A 20,384-nucleotide genomic window follows, 5' to 3' on the forward strand; every position below is an offset into this window, starting at 1 on the left:
TAGGGGCGTTTCCTGGGGCGTGGGCGGGATTTCCGGTTTCTCTCTGTGGACGCCATTTGCCTACGGGGTTCGCTCCCAACAGGATTCGACGGGCGGAGCCCTGGGCTCGCGCGGCTCCCCTGGCCTTTCGTGGGGCCCAGGCAGAGGGGTGCGGATCCCCTTCGTGCCTTTGAGCGGGTCGTGAGTCCCTAGACGGTGGCGTGCCCTGGTCGCCCGCCGGCCCGCGGCCTCTGCGGGCCTCAGCAGCGGCCCTGGTCTCCGCGTTCACGAGGGCGGCGCCCGGCTCCGGGGCGGCTTGTTCGCGCAGGGCGGCGGTCAGCCGAGGTCGCCCAGCCCAGGCGGGCGGAGACAAGGGGCAGCGGGCCGCCCCGGGCTCGCCTCTCCCAGGCGGCCTGGGCCGCAGCTCCCATCATGGCGGCGCCGACCCACCGGACCCAGGTGAGTGGACGGCAGTGGCGGTACCGCTCATCTTTGAGGGCAGAGGCGGTTCCGGCAGGCACCCCGGATGTGTCCACGCGGCTGTATGCTCTGGTGTGTGGAGCCGCTTTGCCTCTTACGTGTTCCCGGTCTTGAAAGCTGCTGGGCTGTGACAGGTGCCCAGAAGTTGTAGAGAAATGACTTCTGCTTCCTCCGGGTGGTTATTCAGTCGCTCAGTCATGTCCGAATCTTGCGACCCCGGGGACTGTAGCCCGCCAGGCTCCCCTGTCCATGGGCTGCTGCTGCCTTTTTTTTTTTTTTTTTAATCCGCTGAGCCACCTGATGAGCCCCCATCATACTTGGTAAATCCCTAACCCCACCGTGTGCTGCGAGGATACACCCACGCCCCCTACTTGCCGTGGTGTTACTCCTGGTGGCCTTGGGCGTTGGAGGGTGAGATGAGTGCTCTGACAAAGCCAAGGTACAGAAGGCTCGCGAGGTTGCCATGGTTCCTCCCAGATGCTGAGACTTGAGTTGGCGAGATCCTGTGGGCCTTTGCTTAATGTTGCACTCACTTTCAGCCAGGTCAGCCATGGTGGCCAATCTCATGGTCAAAGCGAGCGGTAGCCTTGGCCACTTGTGCTCCCTGGTCTGAAGTAGTCCTGGCACGGGGTGAGTTTTGGCAGGGACCAGGAAGAAGGGGGCTAAACGGTTCATTGTGGAATCTCTCTGGGAGTCTGGAGACCAGGAGGGGCTGGGGAGTTGGTCCAGACCCTGCCATTACCCAGGTAGAGCCACCCCTTCAGGAGTTTCTCTCAGGAGGTCTGTGACGAAGGCTCTGCTCCTCTGTGCATGTTCACAGAAATATTTTCAGGCATGATGAAATGGGTTTAACAGCAAACATTTGCTGTAAATGCCTCACAGCCTCATCACTAGGTGTTCACTTTGGTGAAAGAATGTCAGGTTACATTGTTAGACCCTGGGTTAACACTGGCCTGTGTTAAAAATCTTGCCTTTGGTTTGTAGGACATATGATTGGGTGGATTGGTGGAGCTCCCTTAGCCTCAGGTCACTGACTGGCATGGAGGTAATGAGAGATTTACTCAGAGTCTGTGGGAGAATCAAGGAAAATGCCAAAGCCCATGGAATGTTGAATAATTTTCTAAAACTCATGACTGTTATTGGTGAAGTGGGAACTGTTATTGTATTGATCCAGAAATGGAGGCTCAGAGAAATGAAGTGATTGATGTCTCCAAGGTAACACAGCTGGCAAGTGTCGGGTTTCAAGAGTTTGGATGCAAACCACGGGAGACTGACAAAAGAAGTGGGGACTTTTAGTCGCTCTAACCAGGATGTGAAGCCCTCAGCATGGGTCAGGCAGTTAGCAGGACCAGGGAGGCGCAGGTACTGCTGTTGTTACCATTATTGATACTGTTATTACCATTATGTACTCATTCCTCTGATGTCCTAGAGCCCTGTCTGCACTTCACAGCCCACACATCACTTCCATTGTCTTGTGTGACTTTCCAGTGGTCCCGCATAGGAGACTTCTCTTACAGACTTCATAATACACTACTGTATTATGTCCAAAACATTGTTCACCTCCCCTTCAGCCCAGCCTGGATCTTGCCCTCAGGAGATGCTCCATGATTAGGGTCTTGATCTCTCTGCACCTTTACCAGCCTTTTAGAAATGAGCTCTGCTACCTCTGCTTGACAGGTGTCTGTGACCTTTGATGATGTGGCTGTGACTTTCACCCAGGAGGAGTGGGGGCATCTGGACCCGGCTCAGAGGACCCTGTACCGGGAGGTGATGCTGGAGACGTGCAGGCTCCTGATGTCTTTGGGTAAGGCCTCTCACTCAGCCATGCAGGGCACCTGCCACTTCCCTGCAGGCACACTCTAGCTCCATGCTGAGCTGATCCAGAAGCCTACCTGCCCTACAGCTTCACTCATGTTTGAGATTCATCTCTTCCTGCCTGCTATCTTAGTGCCACTTTGGGCAAGAAAGACTCCTTTGGCTCTTAGAAAGTGGTGGAAGGAAATGAATGTTCTGCAGAGCCCAAAGGCAGCATTTCCAGTCGGGCCACATGGGACTGGAATAGGAGAACCAGGATTCTACCCTGGCTTCTGGGTCTTCCGTCCTGGCTTCTTTCTCTGGCTTTGCTCACGTCCCTGTCTTTTCAGAATGGCTTGTGCACCCCAGCAAGTTTGACAGGAGTGACCAGCCCAATCCCTGCTCTCCAAGGCTCCAGATGCCTTGTTTCTACTTCTTCGTGTGTTTATATTGTTGCTCTTTCTCTGCTGCAGGGCTCTGGGTGGGGGTGGGGGTGTCCGTGAGGCGGAAGTGACCACCTGAGCCTCTCAGCCCAGGGCCCAGCACAGACCAGCCTCTGTCTGAGTTCCTGTTTCACATTCCAGAGAGGGAGCGGACCGAATGAGACCGGTTCCCAAGCGTCCCCTATACCCGAGTGCACAGGATATGGGTGACAAGCTGTTCTCCAGGAAGAGGGTGAGGCAGCCGGGGCCCCAGGAGGCCTTTGCCTTCAGTGCCAGCAGGTCCTTTCTAGCCGCAGGGTCTCAGTCAGGGGGCTTCTCTGTCCTCCTGCACCTTCACAGGTGTCTCATGTTCACTCAGTCTCGGCCGGGATCATCTGCTGGTCCAAGAAGGAGAAGCTGGGAGAGGAGTGTGTCTCAGCATGTGGCGGTTTTGTGCCCAGGAGACATCAAGCAGCAGCTGCATCTGCCCGTCACATGTGGGAGTGAGTGGTCCCGGGGTCTGGTGATGAGTCCAGAGATGCTCCTCAGCACCAGAGGGTGGACACAACAGCCCCGCTCAGCTGAGGATGACCCAGTCTGCACGGAATGGAGAGCCACGGTGGAGAAACAGCAGCTCGGGGACGGTCCCCTCAGGCTGCTCAGTTTGAGGAAAGGGAGGGCTATAAACCCAGGGCTTTGGTGAGACAGGCCTGTTCTTAGAGACCTGGGATTATGTTCTGCGTTAGTGAGAGGAGGTTGAACAAAATCAGGAAAAGCTTGACATATTTAGATATTTTATAACAATTAAACAAAATAGCCCACTATTCAGCCTTGATCCCTCCACCCGCCCCCCGCAAGCTCTCCCTGTGCTTACTGCTCCGGTCTCTGACGTCTTGGTCACTGGCGTCTTGCTGTTTCCGCACATGCTTGACATCTTTGCCTCCGGCCTCTGAGGTGCTGTTCTGTTTTCCTGGTGGGTGTTCTTGGGCATTTCGGCTTTTTTTGCGGCCCTCTTCTCCGCACCTTCCAGGCGGAAAGCTGGAGTGGGTAGTGGGGAGGCACCTTTGGGAAGTGGGTGCCGCTCTCCAGAGATTTAGAAGGTTGATTATAGGAAACAAGTGCCTCGTGAGGGAAGCCATAATCTCCATTCGTTCTTAAAATGTCACAGATAGTAGCATCCTCTACCAGGTCTCCCCTTTGGCAGGTTGAGGAATTTACCAGGATCGTAGACAGCAGCTCAGGAACATGATTGTGTATGATAGAATCCCTAGTAGAAAGCCAAAAGCTCCCAGATCTGATTTGTGTCCTAGGAGAGGCAGTTCATAGGTATCCACTTGAGTGAGAGTTTTAGTGTCCCTGATGACGTCATCTCAATGATGGGGCGTGGGACAAGGTAACCTTTGCAAGTGGGTACGCACTCGACTTGATGACCACCTCGGTATTTGCTTGTTTGTTTGAAACAGTGGCTTCCTAGGAGGGTTCAGGTCTCTGAGTTATAAACCGTTGAAAGTACCCAGACCAGTATCAGAATAGCAGTTCTCAGAGTGGCATAGGGCTCTTGTTCAAGGTTTGGTTTGTTTGTTTTGTTTTGGAGTTCAGGCCAGATGGATCCCACATCAGATGAGCAGCTGCCCAGGCTCCAGGACAGTCCCTGGTTAGTGTGCCCCGGAGCGTGTGCTCCCTCAGTCTCACCTCCGGCCTCGTGGGATGATGGCAAGCTCCGTGCATAACCACAGGGAGGGCAGTGTGAGTGGCCTCCTGGAGAGCCAGTCTTGGTGTGCATAGAGGGAAGCCACGTTCCCCTTCAGCGTAGCAAAGGGCAGTGGGACGTTTTTGAAGTTGGTGTGTTGTAAGTAGGCCAAGGAACCTTGAATTAAGGCTAAGCGGAGAGATAGAGGCTTATTTGGGGATTTATTTGTCAGACTAGAATTTGAAAAGGAGTTGTTGAAGGAAATTATTACTCTCTAGTTAAACCAGCTATTTGGGGCCGCGAAGCTCAGTTGAATGCCTCTCACCAGAGCCCAGCATTGTGTAGTTTGTGAAGTGAAATGTGTATCTTGGTCACTGTCAGTAATGTCTGTCACTCCAGAGGGACTCAGGAGCGTCCTGGCAAGGCTTGCGTGGTCACCTTTATAAATGTAGGGATGTGTGACTTTGGCTTATTTTTGTGATACTTGTGAGACAAGAGGTTCTTTACCCTGAAGGAGGTAGTTTTGAAGCGGTGGCCCAACAGTTGATAATGAACGTGAAGCTGTTGGCTGATCAGGGCTTCTGGTACTAAGATGACTCCCTGAATAGGCGGCACAGTGTTTCTTAGGTCCCATTTTTCACTGGGACATCCTGGCTACAGGGTAGAAAGCCGCAGCATTCTACTAAGTTGCATCGTGTATGATGGACAGCAGACTGAGGGACTCCCACAGCGGTTCACTCACTCAATCACTCACTCAATCTCCCTGCGTAGCCGAGGCCCATCGGGAGGGGTGACCCCTCCAGCACCACGGCATGTGGCAAGGAGCTGAGGACAGGAGAAGCCACTGCCACCTCCAAATGGAATGTGTCAGAGGGCCTAGGGTCCGTGCCATCCTGTGCTGAGCTTGGGCTGTGCTGTTTTCATGACCCAGAACGTGATGGGCACCTGGGTGTGGAGGTCAGAGGTCCAGGTCTGAGAGAGCCTTTGTTGTCAGGAGAGCCTTGTGTGTGGCTCGTGGTGGTCTGGACAGCACGTCGCAGCAGGCTGAGGGCACAGTCTGGGCATCTCATGGCCCTGGTCCATGCTTCAGAAACTCCAGGAGGTGTGCGAAGAGGTTGTCAAAGCCCTTTAGTGAAGGAGTCTCTGAGGGCACTAGTGGGACTGGCTTTCCAGCAGTATTGTGAGCAGATTTTAGGGCCTTTGTTGGAGGGAGGCCTGTTTATGGTGGGCTGATTTATAAGAATCAGCATCAGGGAGATGAAGTAAAATTTGTAAACGAGGAATACATGGCCACCAAAGTCATACTAAATGGGAATGTTATCTAAATTAGTCCCAGAGGTCTAACAGATGCTGGCCTACTGTCTGTCCTGTGTCAGACAGCGTCTCCTTAGAGAGGCTGTGGTCGGTGTGACGTTGCCTGCGCTCCTGCAGAGAAGGGGTGCAGCTGGGGTCTCAGCTACCAAGGGTGTGGGTGTTGGCAGCCTGGGAGAGGAGTTCTGTTTCCCTTCAGAGTGAAGGCAGACCAAGGCTGTGAGGCCGTCAAAACAGACACCAAACAGAGCACCTTAGCCTAGTCTGTCAGGGCGAGTAATTACTGGCTTCTGATACTGCTGGGTTTGGCCTGTGTGGATCTTGTTAGTCAGCTCAGTGGTTAAATAGCTTTATTTTCACAGTTTCTGGAGGCTGGACGGCCCAGTTCAGTTCCTGATGAGGATCTCTTGCTGACCGCCTGCTTGGGAGTCCTTACCTGACCTTTGCTCTGGCTTGGAGGGACTTCCTCTTCAGAGGGTACCAGTCCTACCAGATCAGGGCCCTACCCCATGACCTCGTTTCACCTTCATTACCTCTTTAAGGCCCTAAGTCCAAATTGGATCACACTGGGGACTAGGGGGTAACACATTCAGCTTAGGGGGACACAGTTCAGTCCATGACAGGAACCCTAAAGCTGGGTGGGACCACAGAATGCAGGTTGCAGTAACTCACAGTGAGGGGCCCTGGGTCTTTTCAGGTTTAAGAACAGACACAGTTGGGCTGTCAAATGGAGCAGCAGTGGGGATCATCACCCCTTGATGAATTAGGTCTTACATATAAGATTTGCTCCCTGAAATTTCCTTTTCAACTTAACGCTGGGCTGGATAATTATTTTCACTCGGGTGTATGGGGTCCCATTTTATCAAGTCAATTAATTTACAAGTGCCAGAAATTCATCTTAATTATGTATTACGTCAGAGCATCAGTGCCCAACGTGGGGTACTTTTAGAACAGTGGTTACTTGGCCTATAGGAAGTTCAGGCAAAGCTGTAGAGTTAAAGTGAGAAATGCCCATTTTTCCTCTTTAGTATTCAGTTACTTTTTAAGATGGCAGAGTGCAGTGTTTCAGTTTAGGGGGATTCCCGGGTATAACTATGATTTGAGCCACAGTATTAAGTTCATGAGGTTTTGTCTGTTGGTGCAGTTTAGCAAATTCTGAAAATAATTCAAAAACTTGTGTTGTAGGATCAGACAAACCAGTCTGTGCCTTGTTATGTTTCAGTAATATAAACTTTTTAAATACATTCAGTTATGTTATTTATATATAATAATTTACTACGTAAGTTTTAGTATAAAAATTTCGGATTTCCAGTTGGGTCCAACTATTAACTATGTTCTAATTTAGTCATGTATGTTATTTCGTTAAATGTTTTACTCTCTTCTTGTTATCTAGGGCTTTTGGTTTGGCTTTTGTTGTTACTATGTTTGAATCAGTACCAGTCTAGAACCAGTATTGTGTTTGCTAGACCTGGCATTTGCTTGGTAAATAAGGTTTAAAGTGTGTGCCACCACTCCCTCCCTTTTTTCCTTTTGGGCTTTTATTCTTTTAAAGCCCTGGTTTTTAGTTTTAGTCTATCTCCTGTCGGGGAGGGGCTTGGGCCTTGAAGCTCAGCCTCTCCCTGGCATGGCCCTGGTGCATGGCATAATAATTAGTCCCTTCCTCCTCCTCCCCACTCCTTTTTTACCTCCAAACCAAAAAAAAATTTTTTTTTGGTCACCTTTCTATCCCTGACCATTTTTTTTTTACTTGGGTGTTTTCCTGGTAGGTTCCTAGCAGTCCCAAGTGGTGAGTCTGTGAGTGGCGGCTTCCCTTTCTAGGGAGGCGCTGGGGCTTGTGCCTCCAGACAGCAGTGGTGCGACCTTTGGGCGTCTGTTCCTCAGGAGCGCCCAGACCCACGGCAGGGCTTGTACTGTCTGGAGTAAGCTGGGTTGAGTGCCTCTCCCCACCTGCCCCCAGATTTCAGTGATGTTGGCTCAGTTGATCACAGTTGCATCTTTGAGGGGACCTTGGCCTGGTGCAGTACCAGTTACCTGGTTGCCCCTGGGTCACCAATCCAGAAACTTGGTATGTTGACCACAGAGAGACCAACTAACAAGATTAGTCTCTTCTCAGATCAGGTGGCAGCTAGGGACTCAACAGCCCTTGCAGACTTGGCCTGTCACAGCATCAGACTTCAGAACTTTGCTTGGGATCTAAAAAAAAGACTTACATCAATGAGGTCATCATACCTTATTTTGACTGAAAAGAGTCTATGTTTCAAATATGTGAGTTCTTTAAATTATTCCATCAGTTTATTGCCATTTTAAATAATGTAATGCATTTAAATAGCTTGGCACAATTCCTGTGATATGGTTATACCCTGTACAAATTAATTTTCACTTATAATTAAGATTAAAAGTTGATAGTGGTGTGGTGAGTTGGTTAAGCACCTGGACTTCTCCAGGGTTCAGCAGAGTCTTCTCAGGGGGCAACATTTGAGTGGAGACCCAGGGAGGAGGGTCAGCACGTGCGAAGGCCCTAAGGTTGTCGGGAGGGTAACTCCTGGTGGCTGAGCCGTGTGCCGGGATCGGAGCAGACAGGAGAGCACAGTTGCTTAGTGATGAGTGATGAACCCTGGATCTGCCAGAGGAAATCATCTTCGAGTCCTGGCGCCTCCGCCATCCACTTCCTGTGGAACCCACTTGTCTTGCCCTTGCATCTGTGTGTGGCTGCATGTGGCAGATCGGCTCAGTCTTCACTCTGGAAGAAGTTTTTTATTACCTCACCAGTCAGAAGCACAAGGTTGGGACTGGCTCACGGGTTGGTGGCTTGCAACCCAATTGTCTGCTGCTCTGCTTCTTCCTGGTCTAGAGTCTTGGGCAGCTTTCCTGACAGGCAGGCGACCTGCTGGGCGACCCAGGCTGCTGCAGGACACGGCACCGGCGAGTCCCCTCTCTCAGCCATCCTGGACTGGGGTGCTCTTCTCCAGAGTGCCTGGTGGCTCACCTGCCAGTTGGTGGAGACCAGACTTTTCGGTCCTTCTTGATGCCAGAGTCTGGGGTGGTTTTAATCTATTGCTGCCCAGGCCCTATCTGCAGAGATGAGCTTTCAGTTGGATATGAACCAGACATCCCGGGAGGTTTTGATGCTCACACGATTGAGACTCACTTGTATTAATTAGGAAACAGCCTCTGGAAGGAGGGGTCATGTTTTCTGGGTCTCTTGGCTACAACTGAACAGGTCTCCTGGAGCTCTACATGATGGAGGTCAAAGGGCACAGGTGCTGTCTACACAACTCTCACTGCTGTCTGAAGTCTAGGTCCCAGGAGTGCTGCTTCTAACCTTGCTGCCCAGGTCACAAGTCCAGATGTCGGTGGGTGGGAGCAGCTTCATTCTGAGGTCCACATCCTGAAGTCCCACGCGAGACTGAGAGGTCTTCTCAGTTTTCACAGACACCATTGTGTCTTCCTTTTTTCTCCATGCCCAGGGTGTCCTGTCCCCAGACCTGAGCTGATCTACCAGCAGGAGCACGGGCAGGAGCTGTGGACGGTGAAGAGAGACCTCTCCCGAAGCACCTGTGCAGGTAGGAGCCAAGCTGTGGGCAGAGACCCTGCCGGAAGCCGCGGGCCCTGGTTCCCTGGGAAGCGTCTTGTTCGGGCCTCTGGTGGTCTGGAAGCCACGGAGCCCTTTGACCCCAGGTCCCTCTGTCCTCGCCGAGGTCAACGGTGTACGAGCTCAGATGTGTCCTGGGCTTCAGGCCTGCGTGCCGACCACCGGCTCTGTGGTCCCAGTGAAATTTGGGATCTCCTTGTGTCTGCACGTAAGTTCGTCTGAGTTACAGCCTGGCTGCTGTGTCAGAGGGACTCCGGCGTCTCGGAGCTCAAGCACGTGGAGGCGCTGTTTCTGACTCGCACCCGGTCCCTGTGGGTCACGGGGAGCCTTGCAGCACGCGGCCGCTCGGGGCCCTGGGTTCGTTCTGTCGTCAGTGTGTGACTTCAGGTGCCCTGACCCCTGCAGCTAGCAGAGAAGTGGGGGATGACGCCACTCTGACTCCCATAAACAGCAGCCCTCTGATCCCTCCACTGGAAGGCACTGGGCTCTTGGCCACACTTGAGGGGTGGGCAGAGAGCTGTGACTGAGCCCTCTGTCTCAGGAGAGGAGCAGGAGGTTGGGGAGGGGGGTCTGCTCCTGAAGGCGCCAGTCACGGTAGTCGCTCTGACCTGGGGTTGCTGGGGGTGTGCAGTTGTAGAACATAAAACTGCTCAGCACAGGGTCTGAGCCGTAGTCGGTGTCTCGTGGGAGGTGAGCTGCTGGTACCGCCACGTCCCGTTAGTCACGATGAACAGTGTGGTTCACGTCTTCCCTGCCCAGCGCCTCTCCAGCACTCCTCTGCTTCCCCTTTCCCAAACTATCGTTTCAGACACTGAGGAGCCCTCCCTTGTCCCCTGTCGCCCGTCTCCTCCTGTTGGGTAAAGCCTCCCAGTGACGTTTGTCCTGTGTGCCCACGTCTGGGCTGCTGAGGGCACTGGAGCCGTCGTATGTGATGCTGGGGCTGCTGCAGAGGCGTGCTCTTTCCACTCCTAGTCAGTCCGTGGCCCAGCTGGCCTGTGAGCGTTTGTGGGGCCATCGGTGGCCCCTCAGAGGGGCATCCCAGCCTCTGCCCCCTGCTCTCCACACACCTCCACCTGAGGATCTCAGAGGCAGCCAGTGAGCACGCCTGGCAGAGAACCCATCCCAGTGCTCACTCCTCCCCTCCTACACCTGAGCACGTGGTCCTGCCTTCCGCGCAGGCTGGAGACTGCATGCCGCCCCAGACCCTCGCCCCACCCCCAGCAGCCCTGCGTCCGGCCCTCCCGACAGGGATTGCCTCCCCAGTGCCGGTGTCTCAGCGCATGGCCCTGGGGTGTCAGCAGGGCTCCACAGTAAACTCCTGCTTGGTCCTCAGCCCTTCTGCACTCAGGTTCCCAGGCTGTAGTTTTCCTTTCACCTGGTGGAAGAGATCTTGGCACACTTCATGGCCAGTTCTTGAACCAGAGTCTAGGTTACACCTTTTAGGGAAAGTATTTCTTATTTAGTGCTTGTTTAGTAACTTTGAAAGTGCAAGTGAAGTCACTCAGTCGTGTCCGACTCTTGGCGACCCCATGGACTGTAGCCCGCCAGGCTCCTCTGTCCATGGGATTTTCCAGGCAAGAATACTGGAGTGGGTGGCCATTTCCTTCTCCAGGGGATCTTGCTGACCCAGGGATCGAATCCGGGTCTCCCACATTGCAGGCAGATGCTTTATCTTCTGAGCCACCAGGGAAACCCCTTAGTAACTTTATCCTTTGTCTACTTAACATAAAAATGTGCCCAAGTTTCTGCACTTGAAGCAAATAAAAAATATTCCTGTTTCATATTTATCCACTCTCTAGGGCATTTACTTTTTTACGTTTCATCATTCTCATAAACAGTGCTACCAGGAACATTCGTATGTATTGGTCCTCTTGCACACGATTAGGCCTGTCTTTTGTCATTTTTAGGAGTAAAATTGTTGGATTGTAGCTGTGCAAACTTTCAAGTTTAGGTGACAATTGCCGTGGTTTTCTAAAAGAGATCTGCCCATCTATAATTCTCTAGATTCCACTGACTGTGTCCTGTTCTGTCCTTCATGCTCTCAGGCACGTTTATTTTTGCTTAACAAACGGACAAAATTGTGTCTTAGGTGAGGTTGCCTTGCATTTCCTTAATTGTTCACAAGCTTTAGCTTCTCATCATGTAATTATCGGCCCATTTGTACAGTTGTCCTCCTCATCTGCAGGTTCTGACTCTGGATTCATCAAGCATGGATTGAAGACACTGGAGGAAAAGAAAATCCCAGAAAGCTCGAAAAAGCAAAACTTGAGTTTGCCTTGTGCTGGCAATTATTTACATAGCATTTACATTGTATTAGATATTACAAGCACTCTAGAGACGATTTAAAAGTACACAGGAGGATGTGTGTAGGTTATGTGCAAAAACTGCCATTTTATGTAAAGGACTTGAGCATCTTTGGATTTGGGTGTTGAGCAGGAAGTGTCTTCTGATACCAGTTATTCCCCTGTGGATACTGACGAACAGCTGTATTTTCTTCTTTGAAATGTCAGTTCATGGAAAATGCCAGGTGTTCTGTTAACTTTGTTTGCCTTTTGTTTTTAGGAATTTTTGTACATTACTGATACTTTGATCAGTTATAGGTGCTGCTCCATCCCTAATATCAAAAAGATGTCCTCATTATAAGATGTTCTAAGCTTGGCACCTGACATTTAACTCTTTCTGGTGTGAGGTAGAATTTGAGGATAGTGTGAGATAGGAATACGGTGTTCTCATTCCCAGCGTCACCCATTTTTCTAGCTCCATTTACTCTATGTCCTTTCCTTTTACTGTGAACTGCTCTCCCTTCGTTCCATTCCCCAGAGCTCCACGTGTGTGTGTTTCCCGGGCTCTCGGTTCTTTTTCCATTGCCTGTGTCTTCTCTGTTCCAGGACCACAGTGTCTTAAAGTCTAGAATCTTGTTACCTGCTAAGGTAGATATCTTTTTAATTCTCATTATTCTTGCATCTTTGATTTTTCATGCAAATCCCATGGTAAAACTACTGAGTTCCACAATAACCCAATTGGTATTTTATTGGAAATTGTATTGAATATACACATCCACTGGGATAGAATTGTCAGCTTCATATGATTCATTTTTTTCCAGTTTTATTGAGAAACAATTGATATACATCACTGTATAAGTTTTAAGGCACAGAGCATGCTGGTTTGATTTACATACATTATGAAGTGATTACCAGTTGGTTAAGCTAACATCCATCTTCCTGTATCAGATCAGTTCAGTTGCTCAGTCAAGTCCGACTTTGCAACCCCATGGACTGCAACATGCCAGGCCTCCCTGTCCACCACCAACTCCCAGAGCGTGCTCAGACTCATGTCCATCAAGTCGGTGATGCTATCCAACCATCTCATCCTCTGTTGTCTCCTTCTCCTCCTGCCTTCAAACTTTGCCAACATCAGGGTCTTTTCCAGTGAGTCAGTTCTTCACATCTGGTGGCCAACGTATTGAAGTTTCAGCTTCAGAATCAGTCCTTCCAATGTATATTCAGGACTGATTTCCTTTAGGACTGACTGGTTTGATCTCCTTGAAGTCCAAGGGACTCTCAAGAGTCTTCTCCAACACCACAGTTCAAAAGCATCCAGTCTTTGGGGCTCAGCTTTCTTTATGGTCCAACTCTCACATCCATACATGACTACTGGAAAAAACCATAGCTTTAACTAGTTGGGCCTTTGTCAGTAAAGTAACGTCTCTGCTTCTTAATAAGCTCTCTAGGTTGGTCATAGCTTTTCTTCCAAGGAGCAATCATCTTTTAATTGCATGGCTGCACTCACCATCTGCAGTGATTTTGGAACCCAAGAAAATAAAGTCTGTCACTGTTTCCATCATCACCCTGTCTATCTGCCGTGCAGTGATGGGACCCGATACCGTGATCTTTGTTTTTTTAATGTTGAGTTTTATGTCAGCTTTTTCAGTCTGCTCTTTCTCTTTCATCAAAAAACTCTTCAGTTCCTCTTTGCTTTCTGCCATAAGGGTGGTGTCATCGTGTATCTGAGGTTATTGATATCTCTCAGCAATCTTGATTCCAGCTTGTGCTTCATCCAGCCCAGCATTTCGCATGATGTACTCTGAATATAAGTTTAATAAGCACGGTGACAGTATGTTAAAAAGTAAAGAAGAAAAGATAAAAGGGAAAAATTTTTCTCGTGATGAGAACTCTTAGGAATACTCTGTTAATGGTGCTTCTTTATATCATACAGCAGTGTCAACTATAGTCATCTATAGTTGTACATTACATTCCTTGGTTACTTAATCTTAAAAGTGGCATTTTGTACCTTTTGACCGTCTCTCTCCAATTTCACCATCCCCTACATTAAATCTCTCATTGGTTTAGCTCCTCTTTAATGTCTTCAAGTAAAGTATTGACATTTTCTTTATCTAGATCATGTGTATTTTGCTAGTCTTTTCACCAAACTGTTCAGACATAACAGACCCAGTGTGTCCCTTCCGTCCTGCTTACCATCCTGCCTTATGAGCTGTGTCCTGGGAGGTTTCACAGTAACCTGAGTCAGCTCCCCTGGATTCTCATCAGCACCATCCTCGTGACCTGTGGGGCTTTTGTACATTGTCTCCTTAGGCTGTAGCATCCTTCCCACTGTCTCTCTGTGGCAGTGCCTGTTGTGCCTGGAGTTGGTGTAGGACTCCTGTGGTGTACAACTCCCCTGGCCTCTTCCTTCACACAGTTAGCCAAACCCCAGATTAGGAACATAGAATCCAGGACTGCCGTGTCTGCCTTGGTCTTCTAAACCAACTGAAAGTCAAGAGTTTCCAGTCCACCCTCAGGTTCATTGATTTGCTAGACTCAGAGAAACTCCCCTTGAACCTGTTATGCTCACAGAGTATGTTTGGTACAGGATACAGCTCAGAAGAAGGGCCAGAGGTATTCCAATCACGAAGCTTCCGTGTCTTCAGCGACTCTTTACCTCCAGGAATCAATGCTTGGCAGTATGTGCACGGAGTGTTGGCAACCCATAAACCTCACCAGAGACCGGGTATGTAGATTTTTATTGACCTTCGTTACAGAAGCATGACTGACTGAGTCATTGAACATGGGACTCAGTGTCTAACCTTCTTTCCCTCTCCAGAGCGCCAGCTAATAACTCATGGTTCAAAACCCCAAGATTCTAATTACATGTGTGGTCTTTCTGCTATAATCAGACATAATGTTATCTCTTTAGCATAATCTGTCTAGGTTCCCATAATGAGCTATCTCTTGTCATAGAATAGAAAGTACATCCCTGACCAGGGATTTAACCAAGGCCTGGCAGTGAATGCACCAAGTCCTAACCACTGGACCTCCAGGGAATTCCCCTTTTCCTGGTGTTCTTACAATTGGGACGTCCTTACTTATAGAAACTGAAAGCACACAGAGGTATTATTACTCTGTCAAGCAACGTCTATAAAATTGTGGTGGTGTGTCCACTCCATACCCTTTATCTCCTCACCTAAACTCTCTTTGAAGGAGTCAGCAGTCTAATGACCAAGGAAGAAGGAAATTAACAATCCTGAGAGTCAATGGTAGCAAAGCATAAAGACCCAGAGGCACTCCTTTCATCTTTATTTTTTTCCTCACTGAAATGCTGATTTCATTTCTTCCGTGTTGGATTACTAACGGGCCCTGTTTATTGTATTTCTTTCAGTTGACGAAGGAAAACCCAAGACCACAGAACCTACCAGTTGTGAACCAACGCTGTCTAAAGGAGCCTCTCTCCAGGAACTGATGCAGGGAGGCCCAGGAGACTCCCAGTTGGGACAAACCAAGGATCAGGATGGGCCGCTGGAAATGCAGGAAGACCACTTTGTACCAGGGATCAACCCCCAGAGGGAGAAGCTTCATGAAAAAATAAGTCCTGAACATGGCAGCTTAAGGACAGCTGGTGGTGTGTGTTCAAGGGTCGAAGAGGAACCAGTCCCTCTAGGGGGTGCTGTCCATGACCGTGACTCCTGTGGATCAGGTAAAGATCCCCTGATTCAGGAAGAGGAAAGTCTCTTCAAATGCAATGAGTGTGGGAAAGTTTTTAACAAGAAACACCTTCTTGCTGGACATGAAAAGATTCACTCTGGAGTGAAGCCCTATGAATGCACTGAGTGTGGGAAAACCTTCATTAAGAGCACACACCTTCTGCAGCACCATATGATCCACACCGGGGAGAGGCCCTACGAGTGCATGGAGTGTGGCAAGGCCTTCAACCGCAAGTCCTACCTGACACAGCACCAGCGGATTCACAGTGGGGAGAAGCCCTACAAGTGCAGTGAGTGTGGAAAGGCCTTTACTCACCGCTCCAATTTTGTCTTACATAAGAGGAGACACAATGGGGAAAAATCCTTTGTGTGCAAAGAATGTGGGCAGGTCTTCCGACACAGGCCCGGATTCCTTCGCCATCACATCATCCACAGTGGCGAGAATCCGTATGAGTGCTTTGAGTGTGGCAAGGTCTTCAAACACAAGTCCTACCTCATGTGGCACCAGCAGACCCACACCGGGGAGAAGCCCTACGAGTGCAGCGAATGTGGGAAAGCCTTCTGTGAGAGTGCAGCCCTCATTCACCACTACGTCATCCACACCGGGGAGAAGCCCTTCGAGTGCCTCGAGTGCGGGAAGGCCTTCAACCACAGGTCATACCTCAAGAGGCACCAGCGGATCCACACTGGGGAGAAGCCTTTTGTGTGCACTGAGTGTGGAAGGGCCTTCACCCACTGCTCTACTTTCATCTTGCATAAAAGGGCACACACTGGCGAGAAACCTTTTGAGTGCAAAGAATGTGGGAAAGCCTTTAGCACTAGGAAAGACCTCATTCGGCACTTCAGCATCCACACCGGAGAGAAGCCTTATGAGTGCACAGAGTGTGGGAAGGCCTTCAACCGCAGGTCTGGCCTCACCAGACACCAGAGGATTCACAGTGGAGAGAAGCCCTATGAATGCATGGAGTGCGGGAAGTCCTTCTGCTGGAGCACAAACCTCATTAGACATGCCATCATCCACACTGGAGAGAAGCCCTATAAGTGCAGTGAGTGTGGAAAGGCCTTCAGTCGCAGCTCCTCTCTCACTCAGCATCAAAGGATCCATATTGGGAGAAACTCTGTCAGTGTGACAAATGTGGGAAGACCCTTCACAAGTGGGCAAACCTCTGTCACCCTCCGAGAACTCCTATTGGGGAAAGACTTTTTGAATGTAAACACAGAGGAAAATCTTTTGCAAGAGAAAGTATCTACCATGACATCTGATCACACATACCAAAGAGAAACCCCTCAAGTATCTTCGCTTTGAGAAAACCTGTCAGATCATCTGTAGTTGTGTAAAGACCTGTTTTAGAAATTGACCCAGCGTGGAGCCTTATTCTGCATCTGAGAATTCATCCGTAAGGGAGAGACCAGTGTTTATTGTGCACTAAGGAAACCTTTAGCTGTGTTTTTCTCCTTAGTTTACACTGTAGTGTTATCTCAGGAATTTGTATAAAAAGAAGATGGAAATTTAGATAAGCAAATGAAATGCAAACCCAATTCCTTTGAGACTTCTCTGTCAAGCTTATGGCACTTTGTCATGGGTTCCTTAGTTTACTTGGGGTGAGTGGAATGTTATTTCACTGGCAAAGGGCCTTGACCCTTCGTGGGTCTTGTATATACACTCATTGTTATCCAGTGTCAGGAGAGTTAAGATAGTTGAGGGCAGGTATTTACGTAGATAAAAATACACACATGATATATGGGCACATTTTATTGTGCCAGTTAAGACCTTCAGGCTTTAGTTTTTTTAAAAAAACAGACTTTTTTTGGTGGTTTTAAACACCAAACATTCAGACTTTTTTATTGATTCAATCTGTTGTTTACTTAATTTTAGCTCTACCGTAAATCTTAAAATTGGATAAATGAATTGTCTCTATTATTTAAATTGACTTAGCTTTCCTAGTTCCTTGGACTTCCTGTATAAATCTTAGCATGCAAAAAAATATTGCTTCAGCATTTATAGAGATTGATTTAAACCTATAGAGCAGTTCAGAAGTGACACTGTGAACACAGTACATGATATGACACGTCATTAGCATTCTTGGTGTTTCATTATCATTTTGTAATTTTCAATAATGTAGAGTTGCTCAGTCGTGTCCGACTCTTTGCAACCCTGCGGACTGTAGCTCACTAGGCTCCTCCGTCCATAGGATTCTCCAGGCAAGAGTACTGGGTGGGTTGCCATTTCCTTCTCCAGGGGATCTTCCCGACCCAGGGATTGAACCCAGGTCTCCCGCATTGTAGACAGATGCTTTACCGTCTGAGCCACCAGGGAAGTCCTAATTTTCAATAATACAGGCCCTATAAACTCTTAAAAGTGATTTATAAATGCATTGATTTGGGGGTTTTTTTGGCCTTGTGTCTTATAGGATATTAGTTCCCCAATCAGGGATCAAATCCAGGCCAGCTCAGAGTCCTGACCACTGGGGTGGTGGACTGCCAGGGAATTCTCTGTTGACACTGATTCTTAAACTTTCATTTCCTCATTTCCTTTAGTAGTATATAGAAAGATTGTTCTGCGGGTGGTATTTTGGTATCTTGTAGCCTTGGCTGAACTCAGTTATTATTTCTAGTAGTTTCTTTAGATAGAATCCTTGGTATTTTGTACTTAGAAATGTCAACTGCACATACTTTTTTTTCTTCCTATTTGTATTCTTTACATTTCCTTTTCTTAATGCACTTGCTAGGACTTCCAGTCTGATGTTGAGTACGAGTAGTAAGAGAGGACATCCTTGATTGGTTTCTGATATTAGGGGGAAAACATTCAGTTTTCTTAACAAGTACAATGTTACAAGTTTTTTTTTTTCCCATAGACTTTTCCTGTCAAGTCTAGAAAGTTTCCCTCAGTTCTTAATTTGGTGAGATTTTTGTTATGCTTGAGTGTTGGGTTTTGTTGGATGCTTTTCCTCCCATCAATTGATGTGATCATCTGATTTTTCTTTGATACCCAGTTGATTGAGTTTTGCATATGGAACCAGCCTTGCATCCTTGGAATAAGCCCCACTTGGTTATGGAGTATGCATTTTAAAATATATATTAAAGCATTTGATTTGACTGTATTTTTTTGAGGCACTTTTCCTCTAATCTCTTGATTGATGGTGCATAGTGGCCATTCTTTGTTTTTAGCTGCTATCATTGTCTGATTTTAGGTCAAGGTGATAGTGGCCTCTCAAGTTCTGTTTTTTAGGAAGATGGTGTGTAAGTGTTTTTAATTGTTGTTTTATAATAGTCCAACGGACCATTTGGGCCTGGAGATTTTCTGGATACTAGTTGATAAATATGGAACTATTCATAGTGTCTTTTCATATTGGATAAATTGGATAGCTGGTCCTCGTCAAAGAAATGTTTCATTTCATCTCAATTTTAGACTTGTTGGAAGTATTCCCTCATTTTTTTTTTCCTCATTATTTTTTTTAACAGCAGCAAGGTATTCCATTTTAGTCCTGATTTTGGAAATAGTCAACTCCTTTTAATCATTGTCAGTCTTAGACATTTACCAATCTTACTGATCATTTTGAAGAACCAGCACTTAATTGATTTTTTTTCTGTTCCTTTCTGTTTTTGCTTTCACTGATTTCTGCCCCAGTTTTTATGATAGCCTATCTTCTGCTTTGCTCTGGTTGTATTTTGCACTTTTAATTTTTGAGGGATGCTGAGATTATTGATTCGACACTTTTTGTTTTCTTATGAAGCATTAAGTATTATAAAGTTCTACCACAGCACTGTTCAAGTTTTGTCCCACAAGTTTTTATCACAGTTTATTCAGTTCTGAATACCCCTTGATTCCTTTAGAGACTTCTTCTGTCACCTGTGGGTTATTTGGAAGTTTTTTATTTCATTTTCTACTGTTTGAACCGTTTTCTGGTATCATTTTGTTATTGATTTCTTGTTTGTTTCACGTTTGGTTTGACTGTTTAAATTTGTTGAAGTTTGTTTATTGCCCTTGGGTGTGGTAAATCTTGTTGAATGTTCTGTAAGACTTCTTGGAAAGAATGTGTATTCTGCTGTCATTGGGTGGAGTTTCTATAAATGTCTGCACAATTTTCTTTGTTGGGGATGTTTTTCAGATTCTCTATATCCTTGCTGACTTTCTGTGTAGTATTTCTTGTCAGTTGCAGAGAGAAATGATGAAGTCTTGAAGTATAATTAAGAAATTGTGGTGTTTGCAGTTTGTATTTTTTAAGTTTCTTGTAACAGCAATAGTTGGGGTCATATTTTTTAAACCCTTTCTGCCACTTTCTTTTAATTTGTAAATTTAGATCATCTAAATTTGAAATAGTTAATGATGCATTAGAGCTTCAGTGTACCATTTTAATTGTTTTTTTTTTTTTTGTATTCCCTTTATAGTGTTACTCTTGTTTTTTAGTTCTTGTTATTTAGCTTTCCTGTCCTTCCTGTGGGTTACTTTAATGTTTTTTAGAATTCTACTTGATGTATCTGTAATGCTTTTGAGTATATATCTTAATTTTTTTTACTGTATGAAGTGTATTACATATACATAACTTAATCACAGACTTATCAATATTTCAGCACTTTGACGTATAGAAACCTTGATTTCATTAGGGTTCTTTTACATTCCCTGTTCTTAATATAGTTGTTCTAAATAGTTTCTCACTGTATACTGAGCACCATATTGGATATTGTAATTTTTGCCTCAACTGTCTTAAGATTTTTTTTTAAAACAAAGTTTGTGAGAAGTGAAGTCTGTGTATCTCCAGTTTTGAAAGGTTGTTGCTGAATGAAAAGATGCTGGGATTTTTGACCTCTGGAGGAGAATTCAATCCGGGGCCAGAGACGAGGCTTGATCGCTCAGAGCTTTTGTGTAATAAAGTTTTATTAAAGTATAAAGGAGATAGAGAAAGCTTCTGACATAGGCATCAAAAGGGGGCAGAAAGAGTACCCCCCTGCCAGTCTTCAGCTGCATGTTATGTAGTCATTAGCAGTCTGTTAATGAAAGAAAGGAATGTCTTAAAACTCAGAATGGCACCAGGCACCCCCATCCATAAGATGCATTTTGGGATAATCTTGGCACCAGATGATTCATCCTGGGCCATAAAACCATTGACTTGAATTGTGAAGAAAGGCAGATTACCATAC

General features: G+C 47.3%; 1 protein-coding gene across 2 annotated transcripts; it reads left to right on the forward strand.

Moving 5' to 3' along the window:
- Positions 1–19: 19 nt before the first annotated feature.
- Positions 20–20,135, forward strand: ZNF805 (zinc finger protein 805). 2 transcript variants are annotated; one of them, XM_086354774.1, is made up of 5 exons: positions 20–438; positions 2,137–2,263; positions 9,144–9,239; positions 14,138–14,275; positions 14,924–20,135. In XM_086354774.1, the coding sequence occupies exons 1-5, from the start codon at positions 412–414 to the stop codon at positions 16,549–16,551; spliced, it is 2,016 nt and encodes a 671-aa protein (XP_086210900.1). In that variant the 5' UTR covers positions 20–411; the 3' UTR covers positions 16,552–20,135. The 2 variants fall into 2 exon arrangements, with proteins under 2 accessions (XP_086210900.1, XP_086210901.1); XM_086354775.1 differs by lacking the exon at positions 2,137–2,263 and having other exon boundaries at positions 65–438.
- Positions 20,136–20,384: the final 249 nt, after the last annotated feature.

The sequence above is a fragment of the Bos grunniens genome, chromosome 18 (assembly GCF_055505025.1).
Source record: "Bos grunniens cultivar Pamir isolate PY7600 chromosome 18, Bosgru_T2T1.0, whole genome shotgun sequence".
Classification (NCBI taxonomy): domain Eukaryota; kingdom Metazoa; phylum Chordata; class Mammalia; order Artiodactyla; family Bovidae; genus Bos; species Bos grunniens.